The sequence below is a fragment of the Geotrypetes seraphini genome, chromosome 10 (assembly GCF_902459505.1).
Source record: "Geotrypetes seraphini chromosome 10, aGeoSer1.1, whole genome shotgun sequence".
In the NCBI taxonomy this organism is placed as follows: Eukaryota; Metazoa; Chordata; class Amphibia; order Gymnophiona; family Dermophiidae; genus Geotrypetes; species Geotrypetes seraphini.
This window is the reverse complement of record NC_047093.1, coordinates 35,733,525-35,756,784: the sequence shown is the minus strand read 5'-3', so window position 1 is coordinate 35,756,784 and position 23,260 is coordinate 35,733,525. Positions and strand designations below refer to the sequence as shown.

Sequence of the window (23,260 nt, the reverse complement as noted above, 5' to 3'; positions counted from 1 at the left end):
GCCAACCTCATCAGTGATGTCACAATGGCTTGGTTGTCCGTTACTTGGCTCGCTTTTACTACATTTTGATTTGTTGAGTGGCGCAGTGGTTAAAGCTACAGCCTCGGCTCAAACCCACGCTGTTCCCTGTGACCTTGGGCAAGTCACTTAATCCCTCCATTGCCCCAGGTACATTAGATAGATTGTGAGCCCACTAGGACAAACAGGGAAAAATGCTTGAGTACCTGAATAAATTCACGTAAACTGTTCTGTATAGAAAATTGAATGAATAAATAAATAATTGCAACCCTCATGATCAAATATGCTCATTAACTGTATAAAAGACTTCAATAGATAGCATTCTGACTCTCTTTACTATCTGTGTTATAGTGTTCATGCCACCATACAAAAGTTTTCAGTAAAAAGCTTGCATTAGAAATGGGTATCACAGGATTGTTTCCATTGTACTTGTGGTATCTGAATTAAACACATAAAGAATGGCCTCAGCCACCCCTCGTGATTTCAGGATCGGGACATAGGATCACTCCAGGTGATAACATGGGAGTTCTATGTGCTCTGAGACTTGTGGGTTTTATCAAGCTTCATTTTTCCTTTGGTTTTAACCCACCCTGATGATAACATCTGCTCTATAAACATCAAAGTTCACCACTGGTGTGTCAGCCATCATCCCAGCCTGCTTACTCACCTCCTTGGTTCTGCAGAGCCTGTAGCATGCAGTACCGCTGTCTGAATCATATGGCTAAGGCTTTTTTTTTTTCCAAGTGGTTTTTCTTTTCATTCTTTTAGTGAATTCTTATAGTACGTTTTTATGGACTTTGAAAAATGCAACCAGAAACTTGCTTCAAGTCAAGATCTGTTGACACTTCTTGGCTCGGGATGTGTCTTCTAACTGAACTGTGGTGAATTTTCAAATTGCTTATTTTGGGCCTGCTTTTTTCACCCTGTGGGAAAAATCAATATTTATATTTGGAGAAAGGCAAACAGTGACAGATGTTCCAATCATAGAATGGGAGGGGCAAGCATGGGCATGATTCCTCATGACTATATTTTAATAATGCAAAAAAAAAAAAAAAAAAGGAAGGGTGCTGAGGTTGAAAGTTCACAGTCGGCACTCGGCAGAGATGATTAGTCTATATTCTGTGCTAAATATCACATGGGATTTACACTTATAATACTGTAGCTGTTATACAACAATTATAACATGCTAACTGTGTTTACTAATATCACATTTGCCATGTTAAGTGTTAGCAAATCCTATTTGCTGCTTTATATCAGTTAATACAGAATGGAGACTGTGCCTTACAGATAACACACAGTAACCATCTCTATGTTAACTGTTAACATGCTAAGGTGACACAGGGACAAATTTGTCCCCATCCCCATAGGATCTATCTCCATCCCTGCAAGCTCTGTTTTCTTCTACACAGGGCCTACAATAATTGGTAGGAAGACAATTCATAGGATACAACAATTGGGAGGATGGCATTTGGTAGGAAGATCCTACCACTTGTTGACCTACCTCTTAAATCTACCAGTTATCAGAAATAAGAAGCTGATCCTTGCCCTCCATTCCCCTGCAAGAAGCAGCAGCTTGGCAGCATGGGGGGGCCATATCCAGGGCCAGATTAACCACTAGGCCAAGTAGGCACATGCCTAGGGCCCAAAATGGTTAGGGGGACCCACTGAAAGAGACCACTCAAAAAAAAAATTTTCAGACAGTGACAGTCTGCCCCCCCCCCCCACAGCGATCGGCAACACCACTCCCCCCCTCGACGGTGACTGCTTTCTCCTGCCACTGCTGAAGCCTGTAAATAACTTTAACGCACACTGCAGGGCTCTAACAGTGCGCGTGACGCTACCGGCTTCTCTCCTTCTCCTCCTCCATCAACCAAATGGGAAGTTACGTCATGAGAGGGAGGAAGGAAGCCGTCGGCAGCACGCGCACTGTTAGAGCCCCGTGGCGTGTGTTAAAGTTATTTACAGGCTTCAGCAGCGGCAGGAGAAAGCAGTCGCTGGCCCTGTTTCGCCGATTGAGGGGGGGTGGGGGGCCCTGTTTTACCAATTGGGGGGAGCCTGTTTCACTGATCTAAGGGGGGGCCCCGGTGTTGCCGTTCGCTGGGGGGGAAGGCTTCGGCAGAGGCAGGAGAAAGCAGTAAATGAGTGGAAGCCACAGGCCTGGGGAGGGGAAGATGGAAGGGCAATAGAAATACATTATGTTGGAGCAGGGGATGAGAGGGAGGGAGAGAAGGGGAAATGTTGGACAAGGGCAGGAGGGGTGCTAGATCATAGGGTGACAGGGGGGAGAGAACAACAGGAAAGAGAGTGGAAGCAATCTTTGACCCTGAGGGGGAGGGAAGAGAGAGGTGGTGAGATGATTGATCATGGGGAGAGGGACAGAAGGGAATAGAGATGGGATAGTAAGATAGTGAAGGAAAAAGGACAGGGAGATGTCAGGAGAGGAGATGCTGGGCTACAAGAATAGAGGGAGGGGATATGCTGAAAATTGTGAAATTGTGGAACCGACCAAGGGACAGGGGTGGCAGGGACATGAATGAGAGGAAGATAACCTCTAGCCCCTCACCACTGCTGCTTTCCCACATGCGCCTGACACTGACGGCACAAGTTCTTCCCACTTCCATCATCTACCCTCTTCTCTCCCTCCCTCCACCCCAGGCAATTCACTGAGGGGGGCAGGATAACTGATGGAATTGCCTGGGCCCTCACCTCCTCACCACTGCTGCTGCTTTCCCACATGCTGAATGGGGGGGAAGAAGATAGTTAGTGAGATAGAGGAGGGATGAAGGAAAGGGGTGGCAAGATGTGAGTAGACAGTGAAAAGAGGGAAACTGAGGACTGAATAGTAAGAAAGAATTTAATTTAGACGGAGGCAGGAAATAGAGAAGGAAGAACAGGGAAGAGAGAAGAGAATTCCCAGAAATGGGGGAGACAGATATCAGATCTGAGTGGAAGAAATGAGAAGAGAGAGACACTAAAAAACACAGCGGGGAGAGAAGGAGAGATGGAATGAGAGAGATGCCAGACCATGGGGGGAACAGAGGGAAGATGATGGATGCTAGACCAGAGGGGCGGGGGAGCAGAAAGAGAGATGGCAGAGGGAGGTAGAGATTTTCTGGAAAGGGCAGACACTGGATAGAAGGAAGCGAATGACAAGAAGATGAGGAAAGCAGAAACCACATGACAGAGGTAGAAAAAAAAGTCTTTTTTATTTTATTGCTTTAGGATATAGTAATATTTTAGCTGTGTTGATAAATGTTTAGAAATAGAAATGTTGATCCTTTTATTGGACTAATTTTAATATATTTTTGGCTAACTTTCAGAGACCAAATTCTCCTTCCTCAGGTCAGGACAGGATACTGTAACAGCAGTATACTTTACTGACTTAAGGAAAGAGGGTTTGACCTGCTAATTAAAAAAATGTATTAGTCCAATAAAATGGTATCTTATTTTCCATTTTTTGTTTTATTTTTATTTGTTAATTTGTAAAGTGATTTGTTATTTCTCTTTTTTTTTTTCAAATTTACATCTGCTATCTTTATATTTTGTTCAGTATTGGGGGATTTGCACCACTGTTTCTTCACTCCTAAACTGTACCGTTCCTTCAGTTTATAACACAAGGCAGCCTGCTGAATGCTTTGCACTGCTTCGATGGTCACAGAATTCCTATGATCGTCAGAACAGCGCAGAACATTCAGCCCGCCAGCCAGCGCTAAAAACCTCTTTCGTGCTTTAGTAAAAAGGGGGTAGGGAGTTTAATTTGTGATTACTTATTCCATACTGGGTGAGGGTGGTTCTGTGTATATGAAAGACATGGTTTTCTGTTAGCGTTGACCAGCCTTGTTTGGCGAAAAGCATCAGGCATGGTTCCTGGGAGCACCTTGAATATACCTGATTTGAATCTCCTTATTGGCTGCCTATCTTCTTTTGTTCCACGTCGGATTCTATGGTGGACCGCTTGCCTTGTTGTTTTGTTACAAATTAACATACATGGAGTGGAACATACTAGAGTAGTTACCCATATGTATGTATTTTTATATATGGGTTACAGTTGGACGACATAGAGTGAGGGAGTTCAGAGGAGTTGCAAACTTGGTTATTAATATAGACTTATGTTTCGGATAGTATTACTGCTTTACAATGCATTTGAACACTTTTATATATGTATGGAAAGGGTTTAGAGTTAAGTCCTGAGCAAGTAGGTGGGAAGGGAAGGAAGGGAGGTTTTGTTCAGAGATGTTTGGGGGTTGCATAGAAGAAAAACTGTGCACTGGTATGCTAATCTTTGTTTGTTTTGAATTTAAAAAAAAGAAAGAAATACAAGTGGAAATAAAGAAGTAAATAAGAAAACAGATAAATGGGGGTGGGGTGGGGGCGAGGCAGGGGGGGGCAGCGTACTTGGGTGCCTAGGGGCCCTCGAAGAATTAATCCTGCCCTGGCCATACCCTCCAACCCCCAGAAGAAACAGTAGCTTGGCATCAACCCCTCTAGAAGACCTCCCCCCCCCCCACAAGAAGAAACAGCTTGGTTGCATGGGGGGCCATGCCTTCCCAACCCCCCAGAAGAAATATCAGCTTGGTAGCAACCCTTCTGAAGACCCCCCCAACCCCTTGGAAGAAGAAGCTTCTCTCCCCCCCCCCAGAAGAAGCAGCGCATAAACCTACTCCTTCTCTTCCTCCCCCTGCACAGTTCACATATCCGCAATCAGCAGGTGACCTGGAAGCATTCCCTCTGACATCAGAGGGAACATCCTCCAAATTAGAGGGAACTTCTGACGTTGGAAGGACTGCTTCTGGGTCAGCCGCTGCCTGTGGATTTCTATGCGGACATTATACCCGGCAAGAAGAAGGAGGAAGAGAAGGAGTAGACCTATGCGGAGAGTACATATCGCAGGAGAGGGCCTCCCCTTCCAACACAGTAGGCTTGTGTGGAGAGGAACAAAAAACCCAGTGGGATGGGGGGCACAAAGATTGACACGCAGCCGGTGTGATTTCTGGAGACGCCTGCCAACGTAGGCGCTGTTAACAGAATCCGGGCCTTACTGCCTGTTTGAGTTGGAAATGTGTTTAGACATCCCGGTTTAAGCCATAGATTTTAAAAATGCAAATCCAGCTCCTTTTCATATGTATCTACTGTATTTCCTTAATCTTGTCTTTGTTTCATGCCTTGATCAAAAGCAGATGAATTATTCTTGTTATGGAAGTTACTGAGCTTTCCAAAACCGAAAGCCTTTTATCCTTATAACGATTTACTCTCTTATTTCCTTTCTGGCTTACTGTTGAATATGCAAGTCAGAGCCGCCCCTGGGTATGAGGAATGATGAAGAGGCTAGACCCAGGGCAGACTCGAGCAGGCAAAGCATCCCAAGCCAGAAATATGCCTTGTGTGATATGTCCCCTAGCTCTCTCACCTTACCCACTACATCATAGCGAAGCAGGGACAATTTTGGTGCTCTGCCTCCCTTGCACCCTACACAACCAGAAAGGTCGCACATACTTTACCACGGCCCTGCAGAAACCATGTAAGAGCAAAACGGGGAACAGAAATAGGCATGGAACAGGAATCGCAGGCAGAGCAGGAATCGAGTGTGTTGGAAGAATCCTCAGGCATGAGACAAGAACCAAGGGCATAGCAGGAATTGAGCAAGAAGCAGTGTAAAGAGCTGGGAAAGCGTTTGACGCAGGTCAGACCCACCAAAAACAGCTGAACCATCATTTTTTAATTGTACACCACTTAGACATGCTATTTGCGGTATAACTAGGGTTGCCAGATTTTCCTTTTGGAAAATCCAGACCCCCCCCTAGCCCCACCCACAGGCCTGCCTAGTTATGATCACACCACCCTAATCCCGCCCCAAGCCCCGCCCCTGCTGCATGCTCTTGTTGGACAAGGAGGAAGTCCGCACATGCGCAGACGCTATGTGATGATGTCACGGGCGCGTGATGTCATTGCGTGACAGCCATGCATGAGCAGACTTCCTCCCTGTCCGACACAGCTTTTCAAATTCCCAAAGTGCCGGGTTTTGAAAAGCCGTCCGGGGAAATCCGAATGTCTGGTAACCTTAGGTGTAACAAGACTAAAATAAACTTGAAGTGTGCGTCTAGTCAGACTCGGGGCCAGATTAAAGGGTAGGCCTAGTAGGCACATGCCTCGGGCCCAAACACTTCAGGGGGGCCTGAAGACTTCAGGGATGCTGGCCGCCAGTTTGCTGCTTGGATGGCTGTCTGGCTTACATCCCTGGCTCTCCCGACACCCCAAGCCCCCATCTACTTCCTCTGACACTGCACGAATCTTCAGGCAGTGGCAACATGGTGAGCCTACTACTATTGGCCTGCCCCGGAAGCCAGCTCTTTACAGAGACTTCCTGTTCCTGGATAGGCGGGACCTGCAGAGAGGTGGCTTCCAGAGTAGGCCAATGGTAGTAGGTCATTGCCACTGCTGAAAGATTCAATATCGCTAAAATCAGACCCTTCCTTTCTGAGTGCATGGCCAAGACCTTCATCAATACTCTCATCCCCTCTCACCTAGACTACTGCAACCTGCTTCTCACTGGCCTTCAGGTAAACCATCTCTCTCCCTTTCAATCTGTTCAGAACTCTGCTGCATGCCTCATATTCTATATTCCATCAGTGTGGGGAGAGATGAGATACTGAGGAACTGCGGAGCAAATACACTTGTAGATCAGTAAGAGGAAATTGAATGGTATGCGGAAATGGATAGGAAGCCAGTGAAGCAACTTGAGGAGAGGGGTAACGTGAGCATAACGACCCTGGCGGAGTACGAGCTGTGCAGCAGAAATTTGAACTGGTTGAAGGGGAGGAGAGATGGCTTAGTGGAAGACCCGTGAGAAGTAAGTTGCAATAATCTAGGTGAGGGGTGACGAGAGCATGGATGAGGGTCTTGGTTGTGTGTTCAGAGAGGAAAGTCTGGATTTTAGCAACATTGTAGAGAAAGAGCCACTGTTTATCCTTAAGATTAAGTAGCCTGGAATCTTGCTACTTTTTTGGGATTCTGTTAGGTACTTATGACCTAGGGTGGCCACTGTTGGAAAGTAGAGCAACTCTTAAGTTTTTTTTCAGGTGAATTAACAAAATAATAGATTAATTTTACGAGACCAATATTAAGCAGGGTGGCCACCTTGTAAAGTTATCCAAATATTTTTAAGTGGATTTTCAGTCACCCTTTCAGTTTATGTAAGATCACTCGATATAAACTTAAATCACCAAAAAATCATTCATCCAAAATTGCCAGTGAAATAGCTTAATCGATAAGTATAACTTAATTAAGTGACTAACTAGGTAAATGGAGAAAAATACCTCAATGTCCCCAGTGATATAGATAAACTAATATCGCAAGGACTGTTCTGCTTCAAACACAATAGTTGAGGCAGGGAACACATCCTAGGTCAGGGGTAGGCAATTCTGGTCCTCGAGAGCTGGAGCCAGGTCAGGTTTTCAGGATATCCACAATGAATATGTATGAGATGGATTTGCATGCACTGCCTCCTTGAGATGCAAATCTATCTCATGCATATTTATTGTGGATATCCTGAAAACCTGACCTGGTTCCGGCTCTCGAGGACCAGAATTGCCTACCCCTGAACTAGGTCAAAAAACTCCATTCTATTCTTTAATTCACAACAACTCTTCAAATCGGTCGTAATTCACCAAAGAAGCAAAATGACAGCATCGCTTATCTGCAAAATGTCCAATCGCCCGGCACCAAAATGCAGGCTAGCAGAAATCCAAGCGCTGGGGTTTGAGCGTTATGGTTAAACCTTCTTAGTCTTTTTCACCGCTCATTCCCAGATACAGACTCGCTTCATAGTGTTCCCAACAAGGCCCTGTTTTGCAAACAGCTTCATCAGGGGAGACGCATCTTAATATAGCTTCTGCTTCTGTAAAGATAAAGGTAGACCCTGTAATTCCCTTGAAAAAGGCCCGATGTGCAGGGCGAAAGGGGTCCCGTCGGATCTGTGGGTCTGAAAGACAATATGCTGCACGATTGAGGAATCATGTGATAGATAAGAACTTAAGAATAGCCTTACTGGGTCAGACCAATAGTCCATCAAGCCCAGTAGCCCATTCTCACAGTGGCCAATCCAGGTCACTAGTACCTGGCCAAAACCCAAAGAATAGCAACATTCCATTTAGAATCCTAAAGAATAGCAAGATTCTGGAATCCCAAAGAATAACAAAAAATTCCAGAACCCCCAAAAGTAGCAACATTCCATGCCATCGATCCAAGGCAAGCAGTGGCTTCCCCCATGTCTTAATAACACACTATGAACTTTTCCTCCAGGAATGTGTCCTAATCTTTCTTAAAAACCAGCTACGCTATCCACTTTTACCACAACCTCTGGTAACGCGTTCCAGAGCTTAACTATTCTCTGAGTGAAAACAATATTTCCTCCTATTGATTTTAAAAGTATTTCCCTGCAGTTTCATTGTGTTAATTGCTTTTCTATTTTTCTTTTTAGCACATGAATATACTTTCGAAAAAAGATTATTAGTATTCCATTTGGGGACATATTAGCATTGAAAAAATTGAGTAATAAAATTATTAAAAGAAAAATTCAAAGAAGAATGCAATTTGAATATGCTATATAGTTATTCTGAAGGTTTTATTTGTAGGACCGATGAATGAAATCCCCATCCACGAATAAGCCTTTGAGACTGCAATAATCTTTGGCGTGGATTTCTGAGGTCCTTTTCCTTCAGTTTTTGAGCCTTTCTTAAAACAAGTAAACCTTAGTAGAGTATCTAGTGGTTTACTCCGTTTTCGTTTTTCTTGTGATATTTTTGAGAAATTACCATTATGCACAACAATTCTTAAATGGGTTTCTTCATCCCTTCCCCCAAACAACCAGTGAGACCTAAAAATCAGCTGATGGCACTTTGGATATGCTCTGAGCAGGACTACAGGATACTGCGTGAAAGGTTGATTCAGCTGTGGGGGTCTTGCTCTCTCCCCCTCCTTTTTACTGTGGGCCACTTTTCAAAATGAAATGTGTGGCTTTCTGGAACAGGCCCAAAGGTTCAGCCACATAGTTGCTAAAACCACAGAGACATTTTTATATTAAAGTTAAAAAAAAAAAGGCAGAGGAACTGAGTATGAAGAATATTTTCCAGGCAAGTCAAATTTCTAGTGAAAGAATGACTGCCTTTAATGAAGAGAGATGGTTTTATATATGTGATCAAGAGTTCTGAAGTGACATTTCAAGCTACACACAGGGGATGGTGTGAACACATAGAAAGAAAAACTTGGCAGGTTTTGATATTAGGAAGGATTGGCTTGGAAGGCTTCTGGTCATCACTCAGTAGCACCATCTACAGGTGGCATTCAGAATGCCCTCATATTGGATTCCAAAAGCAGAGGTGCTCTCTGGCCTATACTGAGGACAGCCATTGCAATGACTTTAATTTCAGAGAGAGGAGAATGTGATTAAAACTGTTAGTGGCCATGGATGAAGGCCCATAATACCTCAGCTTCAATTCCTCCTTCCCAACTCCCCCACACATGTAGTGGCTTTGCACCATCGTATATTTATATAGCAGTGAGTGGAACTGCTGGGCACTTTATGACTGGACTGCCAGGTAGACTCTCTCCTCACTATCTGCCAAAAACAGACAGTAGGCCTTGAAAATTCAAAATCTACATTTTTGCTTCCAGATCAGTTGGTGACCACTGGCTTGGATACCTCTTGTTCCTTAAGACTTTCTGCATAAATTTCCCTTCCAAATCATTCAGTGGAGGGGGGTTCTAGTCCTAGACCTGAAAACAGAAGGCAAGTCCATCTTGATTTTCATCCATAAATAACTGTGAGGTATTTGAAAATAGATCCTTCCACAAATTAAAACTAACCTTCCCCTCGCTAAAAGGCATTTCCCACACAGGAAAGCTAGGGACCTCCCTCCACTTCAAAATCACTGAGCTCTGGAACAACCTTACCTCCCCTCTTCGGAACTTGACCTCTCTCCAAGTTTTCCGCAAACATCTGAAAACCTGGCTTTTCTCAAAAAATGTAAGTCTCCCTCCAATTTAGGAATCAAAGAAACTCTTATATCTTGGCATCCCAAGTCCTCTAAATTTTCTTCACACTTCTACCTCTAACTCTCTGTTGTAGTTCCTTCCTATTTCTCCTACTGTAAACTGCGTCGAGCTCTACGAACGTGGAGATGATGCGGTATACAAACCTAAGGATTAGATTAGATTAGAAATCTATTACCTAGGACCTGGATATATTTGTTGACATTGGAGACTGGAGAATCAACCATTTCTTTGTGCAAACATAATAGTTATCCTTAGGAGAAACAAGAGAAATTAGCAGGAAAAATAGGCCAGATCCTGCCAAAATTATAATATGCTCATCTGGAAGTCCCTATGGTGCTGGCTTCCAGTTCACTTTGTCCCCAGTTGGGACGGCTGGGTGAGAGCTTTAAAACCTTCCTCCTGTTTGGATCTCCTGCCCTCCATTACCACTGCTGCCTCTCCTTGGGAGCTGTGGCAGCCATAATGAGCCAAAAAACAGAAAAGAGGAAAAATGCGGGACCTTTGAATCCAAGTACACTCAAAACATCTATTCATGTCACGCCCCCACACAAACAGGAATACATCAGAGAGGACAGGGCGCAGCTGGGCACTCGGAGCTTTTGCGTGCTCAAAGGCTCTCCGCTGCACTTGTACTTCCTTCCTGTTCTTTTTTTTTTTTTTCCATCAAGAGAATTTTGTCGTTAAAAAGGGCAATAAGAGTCTTCTCTTCCTATCCTGACTATGGTTCAGCATTAACCTCTACCCCTTTTTAATTCTGCATTTTGCTTGGTGCTTTGGGACTATAGTATTGGATTATATGCTGATGACATCCAATTTTTTTACAGAATTGAGCAATCTATTGATGATAATCTTGACTTCTTATGTTTATATTTAAGGACCATCGATTACTGCATGGATCCTTTTAGGCCGTTATGCGGTATATAAAGTTTTTTTTAAATATAATTCTTTATTAATTTTTAAAATAAAGACAAGGTGCAATAAAATATACAAACCAATGGTACAATAAAACAGCACTTTTATCTAACAGAAATGATATAGATATATTTCCCTCTCCCTTCCCTCCACCCGCCTTCCCTGGATGTGTACGAACCTCCTTTTAGAAATCAAAAGCTTATACTAGTGATCAGTTTTTACAAATGTCGCTAATGGTCCCCATGTCTCATTAAATTTTTTGTAATGTCCCAGCTGTTCCGAATTCATTCGCTCATACCTATAAACTTGGCACAGGGTTTCCCACCAGAAATTAAAATTCAGTCTATCCCAGTTTTTTTGTAATTGACTGCATCGCTATCCCTGTCATAATAAGATATAATCTATTCTGGCTTGCACTAATTGGACTCTTAAGGCCTGTTTTACAAAGCCGCGTTAGCAGCTGCCGCGCGGCAACAGCTCCGAAGCCCTTTAAATCTCTATGGGCTTCGGGGACGTTACCGCGCAGCTTTGTAAAACAGGCCCTTAGTTTGTAACAAGGTGCCGAATAAAACAATGTCATATGACAATGGGATAGAAGTTTCCAGTATTCTATTATTCCCCCAGATAGACTTCCAGAAGTTGAGTATCAAGGGACAATAGAACAACAAGTGATCCAGTGTCCCTACTTCAAGATGACAGTGCCAGCATCTATTAGACTTTGAACTATCTAACTTTTACAAACGAACTGGGGACCAAAAAATTCTATGTAACAAAAAAGAACCAAGTTTGTCTCATAGACGCTGACGCTGTACATCTCATCCTCCAAGTCCAAATCCGTGGCCATTGAGAAGCAGAAATCTGCTGCTTTGTCTCAATGCTCCAAATATCTTTTAAACGTATTTTTGTTTTTTTGTTCAAATATTCAGATATTAATTTGTACCACTTGGCAGCCTGATGCCCTTGCAAATCTGTCTGGAAACATAGGCCTGATTTTTTTTTTTTTAAGTTACGCCAATCATTTATAAGTTTGAGCTATATAAAGTTTTTAATATAAAGTTTAATAAACATAAACAAGTCTAAAACTCAGATTCATTTTATTTTTATGGCTATCCTGTTGCTAATCTTCCTACTCAGCTTTCAATTGATGGAATTCATATTCCAGTTATTGACCCCCCCCACCCCCCCTTTTTACTAAACCACAATAGTGGTTATTAGTGCAGGAAGCCATGCTGAATGCTCTGCGCTGCTCCCGACGCTCATAGAGTTCCTATGAGCGTCTGGAGCAGCGCAGCACCCTGCGCTAATCACCGCTATCGCGGTTTGCTCTTTAGGAATAATTCTTGATTAAGCATCGACAGTGAAATTTCAAGTTAAAAAAACGACTGGACTGATTTTCTCTAAATTAAAAAATGTTCAAATATATGAGATTACCTAAACGTCTAATTTTAGAACTGCGATTCAGAACATGATTACTCCCAACTTGGATTATTGTAAGGATTTGTTGCTTGGAATTCCTAAGAAAACTTTGAAATATTTATAGATGGCAAAAAGTGTGTGTGTGGGAGGGGTGTGTGGAAGGGGGATGTTAATCTAAATATGATTGTATTTCTGCAATTCTTGTTAAACTATTGGTTACCAGTTGAATTTAGAATTTGACTAATTTATTAGATACTAGTCTTTAAGCCCGTTACATTAACGAGTACTAGAATAGATGTGTGTGTCTTTCTTTCTTTCTCTCTCTCCCCTTGGCCACTGTCTGTCTATGTTTATTTGTTTTTCTCTCCTTGGACACTGGCTGTCTCTCCTGAATGTCTTCCTTTCTGTCTGTCTCACTGGCCCCCTGTGTGTCATTCTTTGTGTCTGTGTCCTTGTGTCATTCCCCTGCCCCCCCCCCCCAGAACAAAGCTGTCTGCCCCCAGCATACCCCTTTCCCTCTCCCCAGCACACCTCTGCAACAAAAGCATCCCTCTGTACCTGCAGCACTCGCATGACACCTTCAGCCAATCGTGAGTGCTCAGAGCGCGACAGGGAGCGGGGCCTGCAGCTTCTTCGGCGTCGGTGAGGAAGGAGAGGTTGGCCCAACTGTCCGCAGGGGCTTTGGGGACAGTCTTGTGCGGCTCGAAGCCCTCCTCCCAGCAGCACTCCATACTGCCTTCCTCCCGCCGCCCAGAATAGATGTCTGTATGTCTGGTTTTTTTTTATTTGTCTCTCTCTCCTTGGACGCTGTCTGTCTGTCATTCTTTGTGTCTGTGTCTCTCCCTGGTCCCCTGTCTGTCCGTCTTTCTTTCTGTCTGTCTCCCTGGCCCCCCTGCTTGCCAAAGTAGCCCCCTTTCCCTCTCCCCCTGTTCTGCAATGCCTACCTGCTCCGTGGCCCCCTTCTGTTCCTCCCCCACCTGATTGCTGTCTGCCCCCAGAACACCCTTCCCCCCAAAGCAGCCTCCTTTCCCTCTCCCCCTGTTCTGCAATGCCTACCTGCTCCATGGCCCCTTTCTGTTCCCCCCCCCCCATGATTGCTATCTGCACTCAGCACAACCCTCCCACCAAAACAGCCCCCTTTCTTGTCTGCTCCATGGCCCTTGTTTTTCCTCTTCCCCTCCCTCCAGTCACTGCTGCCATTCCTATTTAAAACGGCCTGCTGAGGTTCGCGGCCGGCTGTAGCGAATCTCGCAGGCCGCTGTTCACCTCAGTAGCATGTTCCCTCTGACGCAATCGTGTCAGAGGGAACGTGCTACCATGTGGAGAGCGACCTGCGAGGTTCGCTACAGTCGGTCGCGAACCTCAGCAGGCCGTTTTAAATAGGAATGGCAGCAGTGACTGGAGGGAGGGGAAGAACAGGAGCGGTAGCGGTTGTTGCGGGAGGGGGGGGAGTCGGCGACGTGCAGGCCGCTGTGAACAGGAGCGGCAGCGGCGGCAGGACCATGAGCCCTCCTCCCGCCATCCGCTGCCAGAGCCGCTCCTGTCGCCCGATGCAGCTAACTGGCGCATACGCCTCAAGCCGCGGTCAAGGCTGGGGATTCGCGCATGCGCACTCCTGCGGCCACAGACCTATAGCGCACGGAACACGCAAATAGGATTGCGCATGCGCGGCTAGCTCTTTATTATATTAGATTCCATTCTTTCACCAGTGGTGTAGCCACTGGAAGCCTCAGGGGCCTGAGCCCCCTTCAAAAAGTCTGGCAGGGATGCCCAAAACTCATTAACCAAAGTGGTCCCCTGTTGTGGAGGGGTATTTTCGATAGGATGTCTAAGTCTGAGATTGGAGGTTTTGGCATAACGTCCACAAACTCAGCAGAACTACCAGACATCTATCTTTTATTTTTGAAAATGACCTATGTATAAGTTTTGGTCCTTAGGACATCTATATTTTTTGGCCATTTTTAAAAATAAAAATGTTCACATAAAAATGCACAAAAGCAAGTTTTGTAGACGTACCCAAATACCTTGTCTGATGACGGCAAAGGAATCCCCATCAACTGAACCGGTTTCGGGGATTCTTGCTAGCCTAGCTGATGAGGATTCCTCCTGCCAGGATCAGTTGAGCTGCTGCGGAGCTCCTACCATCCCCCTGACATCCCTAGACCCCCCCCCCCCACATCTCCCAACATTGTTGGATTCCGCCCCTGACATCCCTGGACCCTCCCCGACATTCCCCAACATTGCTGAACCCCCTGACATCCTCTGACCCTCCCCGACATCCCCCCAATCCCCCTACATTGTTGGACCCCCTCCCACATCCCTGGGACACCCCCCTTACCTGCCAATGACAGATCAGCAGGAGGGAAGCCACTCCCTCCTGCCTACAGGGCAGCGTGCTGCGAATGATGGGCCCTCCCCCTCCCAATGCATCTTGGGATGCAGTGGGAGGGGCCTAAGGCCCTGATTGGCTCAAAATGACTGTTAGCTCTTTATTTGACTAACTAGTATTTTAGCCCGTTACATTAATGGGTGCTAGAATATATGTCTGTGTGTCTTTATTTCTGTCTCTCTCCCTGGCCCCCTTTGTCTGTTTGTCTTTCTGTGTCTCTCCCTGCCCCTGTGTCTTTCTTCTTTTCTTTCTATTCGTCTCTCTCCCTGCCTCCTATGCAGCAGCATTTCTCTCCCACCACTTCCCTGTGCAGCAGCCACAGCAGGATTCCCTCCCCGCACACCACTTCCCTCCCTGCACACCACTTCCCTGTGCATCAGCAGCGTTTCCCCTATCCCCCCTTTCCCTTCCCACGGTATGGCTGGCTCCCTTAGTCCCTTTCCCCCCCCTCCTTCCCTTCCCGCGGTCCAGGCTAACCTTCCGATTCCAGCAGCGTCTGCAGCACTCTACACACTGCTGCTTCGGGGCCTTCAGTAGAAGGCCCCGAAGCAGTGTGTCTAGAGTGCTGCAGATGCTGCTTGAATCGGAAGGTTTCAGGACCCATAGCCCTTGCCGGACCTGAAGCGAGCTCTGGGTTTTGTTTTGTTTTTTTATGCCCAGCTGGAGCAGGAGGAGAAGCCTGGGAGGCAGCAATTAGTCCGTTCCGGTCCCCGCTGACATCGCCCTGGCCAGTTCACATCCTTAAGTTCAGACTGCAAGAGCCGCCGAGTCCGACAGGCTCCGCGCCACTGCGCGCATGCGCACTCCTACCTGCGGGTCCCTAAAGCTCACGGAAAACGGGAGCACGCAGGTGGGAGTGCGCATGCGCGCTTAGGGATTTATTATATTAGATAATAGCATTATCTGCTCTTATACTGCAGTGCTATTTAGTTTATAGCTCTGCTCTTCTGAGTCTGCTTTATTCACAAGCCACTGCGACATAGAACTGCAATAAACAGCTGTTGGGATTCTGTCATCTAAATTACTAAATAGAAATAAACCAATGAAATGTAGTGTGGCTAATATTGATTATTATTGTAAAAGTTACATGTTTAGCAGCTTCTGATAGTAAACACACATGAGGAATTGGTACCGTAACAATTGAGCACAGGACAAAAGCGCTCCGACAAAGGTGTGCTGACAATTGCAAGCAAGACGTATGTGCTCCGCCAGTCGTTCTGCTTTAAAGCCTTACCGTTAGCGTTGTGGGGGGGGGGGTTTGGTGGGGTTGGGGTTGGGGGGAACCCGGGAACACCCAGTACATTTTCTCGTGTACCTGATGGGGAAACCCCCACAAGTACACTGAAAACTTTTGTTTTCCTTTCAGTTGTTGGTGGTCGTCCCCCCCCCCCAATAGGAGCGTGAGGACTTGTACATGTACTGGGGGGTTCCACCCAAATCCCCCTCACAGCTCTAATGGTAAGGCTTTAAAGCGGCGGAACTGGCGGTGCACTTACATCTTGTACGCAATTGTCAGCGCGCCAAAGTCCAGTGCGCTTTTGATGGATCATCTGGGCAATTACTTCAGATAAGTGATTGAAGTTCTTATTGATATTTTTAGGCTTATTTTTACAGTGATATTGTATATAAGATGGCCTGTTGAGTGAAATTTCTTATACTGATGATAGCAGTCTCACAAACTGATTGTGTTTTCCCTTTGTCACTAATATTTATTAGGCCTCTAGCCTTGTTGAGCCATTTTTGAGTTAACTTTTTCTGGTTTCTAGAGTACATTTAATTTGTACATTTGGAAAATTTAAGATAGGACATACAATGAAACTACCACGAATATTGGTATCTATCTAGATAAATCCTTTCCAAAGGCCCACTTCCTCTCAGACTAGATTAGAAGAAAGATAGGATCCTCTAGTGCAAAAGGTGATAAGACTCCTTTTTTTTTCTACTATATCCTTAGGAATGTCGAGAACTTCCAGTGGGAGACACCGGAAGCTCAGTGATCTGACAAGTCCAAGTAAGTAGCATTTATCCCCCTCCCAGGTCTCTGAGCAATGTGAAGGGGCCAGGAAGCTGCGCACATGATGGGTTTGGTTTCTAAAGGATGAACTCCATGAGAAATGACCGGAAGCTCAAAACATCCCTCAGCCAAGGAGGGTGAAGCAGAACTCACTTGCTTTTATGTAGAGTTGTATTGAAAATTACCTCACCTCTTTCATTATCTCCTTTAAGAAAGAGAGCACTGGGGGGGGGGGCGGCTCATTCCTTAATAGGAGAAAAAGCAAACTGCAAGGTTCTTCAAGCACTCTTTGTCGAGATTGTTTTCTAATAATGTCATTGCTGCAATATAATATCTTCAAAGGCAGCAGTTTCACAGATAGGAAATTTATGGAGACAAATCAGAATAGAGAATGACATGGGGGCCAAATTTTTCCCCATCCCCAAGGGAACTCATTTTCCCATCCCGTCCCCGCAAGTTCTTTTCCTATCTCTGCCCCCTTCCTGCAAGCTCCATCCTCATCTGCACAAGCCTCAAACACTTTGAAATCATAAGTAGCAACATTCTAGAGCTCAGACTGTGATGTCATAATGCCTCATTCCACCAATGCCTAAGCTCTGTCCTCATCTGCACAAGCCTCAAACACTTTGAAATCATAAGTAGCAACATTCTAGAGCTCAGATTGTGATGTCATAATGCCTCATTCCACCAATGCCTAAGCTCTGTCCTCATCTGCACAAGCCTCAAACACTTTGAAATCATAAGAGTTTGAGGCTTCTGCAGTTAAGGCAGAGCTTACAGGAATGAGGCAGGAACAGGGACAGCAACAAAACTCGTGGGGACGGGACAGGGACATTGAGTTCCTGTGGGGAGGGGGACAAATTTGTCCCCATGTCATTCTCTAAATCAGAATTCTTTACTTCGCTCCATGACAATCACTGAATCACTCATGAGCTCCTTTGCCATCTAATCAATCAAATCACAAGTGAGTTATCTGTAGCTGACAGCAAAAGCATCTTCCATCAAGGAATAGGCAACCCTACTTCTATGAAGGAAATATTGATGATAGAGCTTGAAATTAGCATGTTGTGTAGATTTTCAAGCACTTTCCAATTTTGCTCGATTGGAAATGAAATGAACCTAATTAGGTTCAGATATTAGGGTAGATCAGTCGTGAACTTTTCCTCACCTCCCTTCCCTTAAGAGAAGTTGTGCTTTCTGAAGATTGAAAAAGTCCCTACTTGTGTTTTATATATGTTGACAGGTTCTAAAAAAAAATTTAAGAGATTATTGTTCATTGGATTGTGCTAGTGGGCAGCTGGTGGAAATGCTGTCTTGTTTTTCACTGGAATCCACCCCAAAACGTTCTGTGTAAAACCACTACATCTCTGTAAATATGTGTAACTCAGTATAAGGAAGGACCTTCAGAACAGGACTTTGCAAGGCCCTTGCAGCAAAATGTTTCTGCTACCTTTTAATAGCCAAATTTTTTTCAGACATCAGTCTCCCTCATTAGCTATGTTATGTGTCTCATCATTCATTGCTTCACAAGTACTGTTCCACTGCGCCAAAAAACATTGCTTATTTGTGCTCTTATACCAACATTGTATAATACTTAAGTATACTTATCTCCAATTGCTGATTCGGTAGCTGTAGAAAGAATTCTCCCGTTGACCCTATTCTGTGTTGGGTTTCATGAAGCCACTGTGTCTGTGTCAGTCCTGGCCGAAAAGCCACGGCGGTTGTATTGGATACTAAAAAGAATTGATTTTGCATGAAATCTGCCTCCCTAGTGTAATTAGCACTATTTCAGAATTAGGTATTTCGATTTTTCTCATGCATAGATGTTGAATTAATACTATTCCAAACATCTTGGGAATATGCCTACAGGTTGCTGGATATGTGTGTCGGTAGAGTGAGCAAACGTAAATCTTTTAATCGCCATGAATTAAATTCGGAGAAGACAAATTTATTATGAATTGGAGAAAAAGATCAAGATTAACCCCCCCCTCTTGCCCTGCTAGTTTAAGAAACAGCATTCCTTACTTTCTTGAAATTACTTGGAGTAACAATAAATTCCTCGTTAACAATGGAATTGTAGATTGATGAAGTTGTATAACTGGTGCATTATAAATTAAGGCTGATTCAACAAATCAAGACCTATCTACCTTGCAGCAAATAGTTCAGGCTATCGGGTATCAATTATTATAATGGTTGCCTGATAATCTGATAACATCACTTGCAGATTACGCAGAATGTGGCAGAGAAATTGATTAAGAATGGCTGAGGATGGGAGAGGCAACCCCATTCTTGGAGCGTTTGCACTGCTTGCTGGTTGAGGCTCATATTCTGTTTACATTTTAGATTTTTGCTTTTTAAATTTTGCACGGGCTGGTACCTGCTTACCTGGCTAATAGATTGACAGTTATCTTCTTCTAGGTCAGGGGCGGAATGCAGTCTGTCATTGAATTTTATGCCGTCCCCTAAGACCATGGGAGATATACTACTACTGTTATGATTTCTATAGCGCTACCAGACATGCGCAGCGCAGTACAGAGTCACGAAGAAGACAAGTCTCTGCTAGAAGGAGCTTGCAATCTAAACAGGCAAGATAGACAAAACAGGACATATACTGTACACAGGAAACATCATTAACCAGAGTTTTTGGTGACTTTAAAAAAACTGTATTTCACAAATATTTTCAAAACGGCTGCTCTAGTATTTTGTTTTCATCAATTTTAGTTAAAGTTCTACGTATTTATTTATCACAGAAGGTCTATGGCGCTCTGTGCATTTTCAGTTCTGACATTACATAATGCTGCAACCCATTAAGGATAGTAGTGACATTCAAGCAACCTGCTGTGTATAAAGGTTACCCTCCCTGCTCTGGATTGATTACATCAGTGGCGTAGCAAGGGTGACCAGCAGCCGGGGTAATGCCCCCCCGGCCATGCACATGTCACTTCCCTGTCCTTTTTTAACTTTGGCGTGAGCAGCGACAAACTTGCTGACTGCACCTGAGCTCTCTCTGATGTCACTTCCTCCTGGAAGTGACGTCGGAGGAAGCGTCAAAGCTGACACCGGTAGCAAGTTTGTAGCTGCTCATGCCGAAGTTAAAAAGTTATGGGGAAGGAGCACGACCGGCAGGGGGAGGAGTGGAAAGGGGGGAGGGCAGAGAGGAGGAGGGGTGCCAATGCCCCAAGGAAGACTGCGCCTGGAGTCCCCCCCTTACTACGCCACTGGATCAGATCAAGCCATCTGCTGAAATTCTGTCATCCTTCTGCAAATGCATTTTCTCATTAATCTGGTTGGTAGTTGAGTATCAGACTCTACAATTTATTTATCTGTTTTATCATACCACTTTCCAAATGAATATCGAGGCAGATTACAATGCAAAATTAAGTTTAATAAAAAAAATAAGAACACCATGCTGAAACCAAAGGCTCCGACAAAAACAAAGAAACAATAAACAAAAAGGAAGGGAAATGAATAGCACAATAGTTTAGCCAGAACACAAAAGGATTATAAATACTTACAAATACCCAAATTAAAAATATAAAAGAAGAAACTCTCAACATAAAAGGCTTGCTGGAATGCTTAAGATTGTAATCCTTTAAAAAAAAAAAAAAAAAAAAATTAGTGAGTAAGCTCCATTCTAAGATCCATTGGAAGAGAATTCCAGTTAGTCAGGGTTACACAGCTTGTATGTATCTTGCCTTGTTAACATTTATTGTACTTTTATATGCTAAAATCAATAAAAATCTTTGAACTTAAAGAAAAAAAAAAAAAGTGGACTACATTGATAAATCTAGTCAAATTTTCTTATGCAAGGGAGTGACAAATTGATTGCTTTCTGATGATCTCAAGCAAACAACCAGTTGATATGGCAAGAGTGAAGATAAAGTGGTATTGGATCTAAGGGCTCCTTTTACAAAGGTGCGCTAGCGTTTTTAGCGCATGCTACACGGAAAATACTAACGCCAGCTCTATGTAACGCGTGCTAAGTGCGCGCTAAAACCGCTAGCGCACCTTAGTAAAAGGAGCCCTAAGGTTGGAGAAGTATGTGAAGGGCAATCTTCTGAACTAGGCGCTCAGGTTTCCATGCATAGTAAAGTGTAGAATAATGTGTAGAATAGTGACATATGTGTGTAAAAGCCAAAATTCTGTCTAAGCGCTATTCTTCAAAACTCACATAGCATATACAGTATTTGCAAGGGTGGAACACAGGCAGGGTCCCCCACTTATATTTGTAACTTAAGCGACTAGAATTACTCCAGCTCTGTGGTTGGTTGGCATACGGACAGGCACCGATGAGGGGGTGCTGAAAAGTTCTCAGCCCGACCAACTTCCTAAATTCTGAGCATTATTTTGCCGCTGTAGCTGAAAAAAATTCTATGTTTTGATATTGTGATGTCTGGTCAAAAGCGCGCCGGGACAAAGGCGCGCACAGACAACTGAGCGCAATGTGGAGCTGCGCACCGAAGAAAATGACTGTTTTAAAGGGGGGTGTGGGGGGAAACCCCCCACTTTACTTTATACAGATTGCGCCGCGTTGTGGGGGCGTTGTGGGGGGCTTGGGGGGTTATAACCCCCCACATTTTACTGAAAACTTTACTTTTTCCCTAAAAAACAGGGAAACAGTTAAGTTTCCAGTATAATGAGGGGGGGTTACAACCCCCTAAACCTCCCACAAAGCCGCCGCAATCTGTATTAAGTAAAGTGGGGGGGGGGGGGTTCCCCAACCAAACCCCCTGTCGGAGCCCCTAAAAACACTCTTTTTCTTCGGCGCGTGCTTCCATCTTGTGCTCAGTTGTCGGCGCGCGCCTTTGTCTTCGGCGGTTTTGTCTATGAACCGATATTGTTGTAGATCATTGAACCATATCAACAAAAAGTGTGTAATTTTCAAGTGTGGAACCCCGAGCCATCATGAAGTTCCTATTCCTGGAAAGAAAACTCCAAAGGAAATCCCTTAATATATAATGCAAACATTGCGTGACAAATGCCCATCATACTTCACAGTGAACAAGTGGTGTGCAAACTTTCAGCATGGAGATTTCGAGACTGAAGATGCTGCAAGGTCTGGGAGGCCTCAAACAGTGTCAACTCCTGAAATTGTTGACAATGTCCATGACCTGATTTGGGCAGATCGGCAAATATCAATTAAAACAATTGATGAGACACTACAGATATCCAGGGAACGTGTTGGGTATGCAGAAGCTGTCAGCCAAGTGGGTGCCCAAAAGTTTGAATGCTGATGAGAAACAATGCTGAGTGGACACTTCCAAGCTGATTTTGCAGCATTTTCAGCAAGCCGGTGCCAACTCTTTGGAATAACTAGATACTGTTGATGAAACATGGTTATACCACTATGATCCTGAAAGAAAACAGTCCATGCAATGGTGGCACTCAAAGTTTCTCAAAGCCAAGGAAATCCAAGACCCAAACGTCAGCAGAAAATGTCATGGCCACAGTGTTTTGGAACCAGGAAGGTGTTGTATTGACTGACTGTCTTCCAAGGGGCCAAACAGTTAGTGCAGAATACTACTTAAATAATAATAATAAACTTTAATCTCATATACTGCCCTACCATAAGTTCTAAGCAGTTTACATAAAAAAGAACCCTGAGTATAGATCTGATACTTTAGTTTACTCATTGTCTATTGTCTTGTATTTATAACTTGTTGCAATGCACTGGAACTGTGTAGATAGAAAAAGCAGAGTAGAAATGATAGTATTAAATTAAATTAATTCATTTTCTTTGAAGAAATGAGAAGCATTGCTGCAAAGTGCATTAAGACCAGAATGCTATCGAGTTATTTGCCCCTCGTCCCCGGGGGAGTGGGGGATGTACTTTGTAATCTGAGGAAACCTTGTGTCACATAGTTCCATGAGAGAGAGTCTTATTTTAGCCTGTACATCTCTTCATTGCAAAAGCATTTTTGTGAATGGAAAAGGCAGCATAGGAACGCGAGGGTGCTTTTTAATTCTACAATTGAACAGGGTAAGGTTTAAAAAAAAAAAAAAAAAATTCTATGCGGATTACAAATTGTTCAGGTACTCGAGCATTATTCCCTAACTGTCCCAGCGGGCTCACACTCTCTCTAATATACCTGGGGCAATGGGGATTTGACTTGGGCAGGGTCACAAGGAGCAGTGTGGGATTTGAACCCAGAATCTCAGGGTACCAAGGCTGTAGCTCTAACCACAGCAGCACACACTCCATCAAATGGCACACTGAGATAATGCAGATCTGCCAAATTCTAAAGCGGATCCAGTGATTTTGCAAAATCCCACCGTGGAGCTCCTGCAGATATGGGACCTCCTATGGGCTCACTAGACCTTTGCAATAGAAATCTTCAACAAGACTTGGCAAACCTTTAGAACTTCTCTGGGTTTATTGACTTGTTTCAGCACTTTTCCTAGAATAATTGTCTTATAGAATAAGTACAGCTGTGCCTTCCCGATGTTAAAGTATTATTTTA

The 23,260-nt window shown here is 44.2% G+C and overlaps 1 protein-coding gene across 2 annotated transcripts in view; it reads left to right on the top strand.

The window, feature by feature from the left end:
• The window catches only part of SEPTIN9 (septin 9), a 463,475-nt gene that overhangs the window by 45,767 nt on the left and 394,448 nt on the right, over positions 1-23,260 (top strand). For both annotated transcript variants that reach the window (XM_033960622.1, XM_033960623.1), the window contains exon 2: positions 16,740-16,796. In XM_033960622.1, coding sequence (XP_033816513.1) covers positions 16,740-16,796 — 57 coding nt within the window. The remainder of the gene's footprint in view (positions 1-16,739; positions 16,797-23,260) is intronic.